At 32.7% G+C, this 7,409-nt stretch overlaps 1 protein-coding gene across 3 annotated transcripts; it reads left to right on the top strand.

The window, feature by feature from the left end:
- Positions 1–2,412: 2,412 nt before the first annotated feature.
- LOC137834829 (U-box domain-containing protein 44-like) lies at positions 2,413–7,276 on the top strand. 3 transcript variants are annotated; one of them, XM_068643038.1, is made up of 4 exons: positions 2,413–2,984; positions 3,106–3,948; positions 4,222–4,522; positions 5,596–7,276. In XM_068643038.1, exons 2-4 carry the CDS (start codon positions 3,211–3,213, stop codon positions 7,047–7,049), a joined length of 2,493 nt encoding a protein of 830 aa, XP_068499139.1. In that variant the 5' UTR covers positions 2,413–2,984; positions 3,106–3,210; the 3' UTR covers positions 7,050–7,276. The 3 variants fall into 3 exon arrangements, with proteins under 3 accessions (XP_068499139.1, XP_068499140.1, XP_068499141.1); XM_068643039.1 differs by having other exon boundaries at positions 2,441–2,984; positions 3,119–3,948; XM_068643040.1 differs by having other exon boundaries at positions 2,502–2,984; positions 3,197–3,948.
- Positions 7,277–7,409: the final 133 nt, after the last annotated feature.

Below are 7,409 nucleotides of genomic sequence, written 5' to 3'. Positions count from 1 at the left end.
CAAATTTAACTTTTGCTAATGTTACGTTCAATTGTCAATAAGGAATACGAACGTTATTAATAAAGAATATTAACGTTCATGTTAAAATAGCTTGTATTAAACCTTATTATTAATATATTATGTGAATGCGTAATTGAAACTATAATAATTCATATAGATACATAACATAATTTATTTATAATTAGGTAGCATATAAGGGCCGAGATTACTTAATTTTGAAAAGGTAAGGAATTAAATGCAATTCAAATTTTATAGAGATTAAAATTATAAACAAAGTTACAGGACAAAATGAATTTAAGCTAATTAATATATATATATATATATATATATATATATATATATATATAGACACACATTACTAGGAAAAACAATTTGTGTCTTTATATATTTTAAGAAAAAATAATATTAATAATGAAATAGTGGATGGTAATTATTTATAGTATTTGTATAGTTTATTTTTTATTTTTATTTTTAAATTTTTAAAATATAACAAATAAAAATATTATATGTATATTTTTTTATATATTGTTATATTTTTTTAATTTTAAAATATAATTAAAGGTAAAATAAAGTGTAACTAAAAGAAAGAATTCTTTATATATATATATATATATTAAAAAATAAAATGAGTTTCATCTTAAATCGTTTGCAACTATACTAAGGAAAGTGAAAACTAATTTACGAAGTATTTTGAAAACAAAAATACAAAGAGAGAGAAAGTGTAGTATTAAAAAAGGGAGTACTAATAGTATCTCTGGTCGAAGTCTACGCTCGACGTCGACCCAAATATTAAATGGACTAGATTAAAAAACTTGCATCCTAAATGATTTTCATATTTAAAGGGCTGTTTCTTCCTGCACCTCCTTCACTTCTTCAGTCACTCCCATAAACTTTAAAATTCCTAAATTTTCCTTCACGAAAAAAATAAAAAATAAAAGACACAATATTTTACGGTTTGTTTCTGAGTAAATAAGGTGTGTGGGTTGAAGATGGTGGTGATGATGGTGATTGCAGTGGTGGTGTTTATGACGGTTGGTGGTGGTGTAATTTTTAGTGAGTTTTCTACTTTCTTACATGCATGGGTACCATTGATTTTTTTATGTAATGAATAGGGTAATCCAATTGTAAGTTTCAATGTTAAGTAATCATGTTTTGGATTATGTAATACGAAACTAAATTTTAGATCTGGAATAACATTTTGGATTATTCAATTCATAATACATCATTGTGTTTTGGATTAGATAAGTCGGAAAGTTAATCCTGATCCAAAACTAAGTTTTGTGTTACATAATCCAGAACATAAACACTGAATTTTAAAATTTATGAATTAGGTAATCTAAACATATACCGAATATGAGAATTTTAAAATTTATGAATTAGGTAATCTAAACATATACCGAATATGAGAATGAAGCAAAACTCATGATCACATGTTTTTTGAATGCATAATCTGGTAGTAATTTTTTAAGTTATAAAATGACTTATGGATTATCTAATTCAGAAGATATTTTTTTTAGTTATAATATGACTAATGGATTATCCAATCTGAAAGCTATTTTTTAGTTAACAAATTTCTTATGAATTGCCCAATCTCGAAACTATTTTTTAGTTATCAAATGAATTATGGATTACCCAATCCAAAAGCTATTTTTTAGTTATAAATGACTTATAGATTACCCAATCCAAAAGTTATTTTTGAGTTATCAAATGAGTTACGGATTACCCAATTTGAAAAAAGAAATTGAATGTTGTTTTTAATTTACATAATGTGAATTTTAATAAAAAATAGAATAAAATGAAAATTTATGATTTATTAATGAAGGTGGAAGTATAAACACGAGGGAGGTAGGTGAAGTAGAAATGATGTGTAGTATGAGACTTAATGAATTATTTATGGTACTCATTTTACAATTTTGATACATTTTTAGTGCTATTTAATAGCCTTTTGGTAGCTATTTCTTTTACCGTGGTAATTGTGACAGTGCATTTTATTACGAAACAAAAATATGTAGTGTGACATCTGTATTTTTATTAGTAAGATAATATTAGTAATATATATAAACAATTATTATGAATAAATTCATTTTTTTTTCAATATTCTAAATATTATAGATGTTAAAATCTGTCCAAAACTATAAATTAATATTTTCTTAACAGATATAATGTTTAATCATTAATGAATAGTATAAATCTTCATTGCTTGATTTCACTCATACATCATAGATTTTTAATTGAATGGTAAAATTGATAAGACTTACAATCATAAAAAAAAATGATTAAACCCAAATTTTGATGTAGTTGTTCTTATTTTTATCCCACTTGTGAAGATCCTAGTGGTCCTAATAATATCAGAGGCAAGTTGAAAAAGAAAAGTAATAATAATTGTGTGGGAAAATATGTGGTATTTGCTATGGCTGAAGTGAGATGGGTACTATGCAGTGTTTAGAGTGTTTGACCCACCCACCATCTAGAAGTCTGGTTAGCATTCAAAGTAGAAAAATGGTTGGAAATGAAACTGAAAACCAAGCAAAATCATCCAACCACACAACACTTTCCTAGTACAAAACACTTTCCAAGGAACTGCTTCTGCTTCAGGTTTTGACTTGGTCTTCTTCCATCATTCACAATTTCACTTGCTTGGAACCACAACGTGATCATGACGATCAAAGCAAAGAAACCATATGTCTCCACCTTATTATATTTGACACCTCACAGCCGTCTGATAATGACCCACAACACACCTTCTCCTTGCTATATTCCAAACCAAACATAACAAAAGTAAATAAAGATCAAAAACTTGTTTTCTCCTTCTGCTTTCAAAGCAAATAACAACAACAAGAACAAGAAGAAGAAGTGGGGTGGTTTTGATTTCCTTTGGAATTTGGGTATCTGAAAATATCTCAGCTTTAAGCAAGTTTGGTTCTAAGGTCAAACAGTGTGAATTTGTCTGTTTCTTCAGTCATCCTTGCATTTTCTCCGGATAGGTTCTATTCAGTATTCACTCTTTAAACTTTTTGTTGGTTTTATTTATGCTGGATTATTCTCGTGTGTCTATGTTATTTGTGTGGTTTTCTTTGTTTATGTATTGATATTTTGTTATGTTAGCTCTTTTCTCTAGATATCTACTGTTGCCCAATTGAGGATCTTCTGCAACCGATGAGTGATGAGTGATTTTTGTTTTGCTGCATAAACTCAGTTTTCGTATGCAAGATGGAAGTGGTGGAAAAGAGAAATTTTTCTAAGCTGTTGTCGGAGCTGATAGTTTTAGCCGATGAGGTTGCTTCTCTTGCTAAGAACTCTGAAATTGAGGTACATATTTTTGCTGAGTTTGCCATGCTGGTTGAGAAATTCTCACCAATCTTCAATGACTTGAGAGATGAAAACGCAGTCTTGGACAAGCCACCTATAAGAAAATCCTTGGAGTCTGTTGAGAGTGAGCTGAGGCGTGCCAAGGCTTTGACAAAAAACTCGAATTTGAGGCAGCCAATCAAGCAAATTGAGGACATAACTCATGACATAGGTCGATCCTTTGGCCTTCTGCTCGTGGCCAGCCTAGAAATTTCCATGGATTTCAGAGAAAAGATTGGCACATTGCAAAGGCTATTGATGAATGTGAGATTTGATGGCAGTTCAAGTGTGGCTTCAAGTCCAAAATCAGAGGCTTCAGGCAGTGACGTGAAGCTGAGTGGAGAAATAGTAGAGGAAGTAGTTAACGTTTCTATTGATGATGTTGTTTTGCAACTTAAGAATGGCAATGATGAAGAATTTGCAGTTTCACTTTTGAGACTGAAGGAGTTCATAAGGAGTGAAAGACTTGATGGTGGCTTGATTAACGAGGAAGCAACTCTTGCCATTCTTTTCAACCGTCTAGGTTCGTGTAAGGCAGACAATAGGTTGGCAATTATGCGATTGCTAAGAAGTATTGCTTTAGGAAATGATGAGAAAAAGGTAAAACCCTTAACTTAAGCAGACGTTTCTTGTAATTGTTGGTCTAAATCTGTTCACCTATTATAAGAAAATTGTATATAAAAATATGAGATGGTAAGAAAAATATATTTACATCAATCACTCCATGTACAGATATATAAGTGTATGGAAACTTTATCTCCTAATCATGAAATTATCACTATAATTGTGTACAATAATTATTTATAATTTGATAATCATTATTTTCTTAATATCTATGATTATTTTAACTTTTTATAAAGTGGTTCACCGCAGGAGAAGATGGTAGATATTGAGTTCTTATCAGCAGTGGTGAAGTCACTGACAAGAGATTCACAGGAGAGGAAGGAAGCAGTAGGGCTGTTGCTAGAGCTCTCTGACATTCAGGCCGTTCGCCGGCGAATTGGAAGAATTCAAGGATGCATTGTTATGTTAGTTTCTATACTTAATGGGGATGACCCTGATGCCTCACATGACGCAGCAAAGTTATTGAATATATTGTCTAGTAATACTCAAAATGCACTTCATATGGCTGAGGCTGGCTACTTTAGGCCACTTGTGCAGTATTTGAAAGAAGGTAATGCAGGATTTTCCTTGTCTCATACCATCACTTCCTTCTCCATCATATATGTGGTCCATTCATTCATGATATTACAGGTAATTTAGGAGTATATATCATCGAGCCATTATATCTTTGTGAATTTAAGCAGAAGGAGCTAGAGATTGGTTGGGTTTGTTTGCAGTAGAAGCAGCAGAATTAGCATTTGGTTTCAATCAAAGCCATCTATTAAACAATTTTGATTTTTATTGGAGCATGTAATGCTTTGCGTAGTCTCCTTGGTTCAGAGGAAGTTGGGCTATCGTAGGTGAAAATCATGATGTGTTTATTTGGGATAACATAATTTACACTTAAATCCTGTTCAATGTTAATTTGCTAGTTTTGGCTGTCTCCCTCACTGAATCAACAGTTTCCAAACACAATAATGTGTGTTCTGTCATGTAAAATTTTGCTGTGTTTTCTTCTATCTAAATATTACAAAGTTCGAACACGCCTCTTAAATAGTATGTTCATGACACACGTATCAGACACTGACAGTACCATACTCGTAAGATACATATCAGTGAATAAGTGTTCAATTCAAAATATATTTTTTTTGAGTCTCTTACAGTTCTAGCATGGTTACAACATAATTTTGAAAAGGACAAATATAGTGATTTTCAATAAACTCAAACTTATTGTATAAGTTTTTATTATGATTATAGAAATAAGGAACAAATCCTCTTGAACCAGTGATGAAAAACATAACATATTTGTTCCAGAAAGAAAAAATCCAGCTATACTTGTTCACATAAATTTTGATTGTCAATTTATATAATTCATGATGACATAATATATAGATTCGTGTATCTGTGTCCTACATTTTGGAGATTATACATGTCGAAATATCAGTTTCCGTGTCCGTGCTACACATGTAGGGTAAATAATATTTTTTTTATCATGGTTTAAATAAATGTCTGGTTCCTATGAGTAGCACTCATTTTTAATTTGATCTTATGAGAGAAAAACTTTCATTTAGTCCTTAGATATACGATCATTTTCAAGGTGATTCAGGATTTCCTGTATCTGAATTTACAACCTTGTTATTGTAGGGTCTGACATGAACAAGATCCTAATGGCGACAGCTCTTTCAAGGTTGGAACTCCCTGATCACAGCAAACTTTCCCTTGGAGAAGATGGGGCAATTGAGCCACTTGTCAATATGTTCATTACTGGGAAACTTGAGTCCAAGTTATCAGCTCTAAACGCGCTGCAAAATCTGTCAACCAAGCCAGAAAACGTGCAGCGTCTGATCAGATCAGGAATTGCAGGATCTCTGCTGCAACTTCTTTTCTCTGTCACATCTGTCCTCATGACCTTGCGTGAGCCTGCATCAGCCATTCTTGCAAGAATTGCTCAGTCTGAATCCATCCTTGTCAATGAAGATGTGGCTCAGCAGATGCTTTCCCTTTTGAATCTTTCCAGCCCTATAATCCAGGGCCATTTATTAGAAGCTCTAAATAACATAGCCTCTCATCCTGGTGCATCCAGAGTGAGAAGCAAAATGAAGGAAAAAGGTGCACTTCAACTCCTCTTACCCTTTATGAAGGAAAACACCACCAAAGTCAGGAGTAAGGTCTTTCATTTGTTGTACACTCTCTCTAAAGATCTAACAGATGAGTTAACTGAACATCTTGATGAAACTCACCTCTTGAACATAGTTAACATAGTCTCAACATCAACATCAGACAGTGAAAGGGCTGCAGCTGTTGGCATACTCAGTAATCTTCCTGCTAGTAACAAAAAGGTGACTGATATACTGCAGAGGGCAAATTTGCTTCCCATTTTGATATCCATCATGTATACTATCACAGGAAGTAACTCATCCACAACAAATACCTTAGCAGAGAGTATTGCCAGTGTTATCATTCGCTTCACAAATTCATCAGACAAAAAACTGCAACTTCTCTCAGCTGAACAAGGGGTGATTCCTTTGCTTGTAAAACTGCTCTCAACCGGTTCACCAATCACAAAAGCAAGGGCTGCAGCCTCACTTGCACAACTATCTCAGAACTCTCTGTCTCTTAGAAAGTCTAGAAAGTCAAGGTGGTTGTGTGTTCCTCCCTCAGTGAATGCATACTGTGAAGTCCATGATGGATATTGCTTTGTCAACAGCACATTTTGTTTGGTCAAAGCAGGTGCTGTTTCTCCCCTCATCCAACTATTGGAAGATTCTGAGAGACAAGCAGTTGAAGCTGCTTTGCATGCTCTTTCAACTCTTCTGCAAGATGAAATCTGGGAAGGTGGTGTGAGTTCCATTGCCAAGTTATCAGGTGTGCAACCTATTATAAAGAGTCTAGAAGTTGGTGATGCAAAGGTTCAAGAAAAAGCAATATGGATGTTGGAGAGAATATTCAAAGTTGCAGAACATAGAGTGAAATATGGAGAATCTGCTCAGGTGGTTCTTATTGATCTTGCCCAGAAGAGTGATTCTAGATTGAAGTCAACAGTTGCAAAAGTATTGGCTGAGCTTGAGCTCTTGCAATCTCAATCAAGTTACTTCTGAAACAAGCCTTTCTCTATGAACAGTTATGTGGCAATGATTTGGTTTTGATCTCCATTCATTTACATTATTTTGGTGTACATGCTTGTATTTTACCTTTGTTTTGAATGAGCCACATAATGCAGTTCTGAGATTTGGAATTTATTTTCTAGAAGACAGTGAAAAAGTTTAGCAGTTCATCAGTGTCTATAGTTCACAGAATACAGTAATAATGTCAAAGATTTCCCTCACTAGTTGTTACTATTTAGTTTAATTTCATATATACAAGCAAAGATTTCAAATTAAACATTTAATTCCCTTGTAATTATCTTATTTATATTACATGTATAAATAAAATAACATTAAATTATAACTTATATAAAT

This window comes from Phaseolus vulgaris, chromosome 5, assembly GCF_000499845.2.
Source record: "Phaseolus vulgaris cultivar G19833 chromosome 5, P. vulgaris v2.0, whole genome shotgun sequence".
NCBI lineage: Eukaryota > Viridiplantae > Streptophyta > Magnoliopsida > Fabales > Fabaceae > Phaseolus > Phaseolus vulgaris.
Note: the sequence above shows the minus strand (reverse complement) of the source record. Positions and strands in the feature narration are given on the sequence as shown.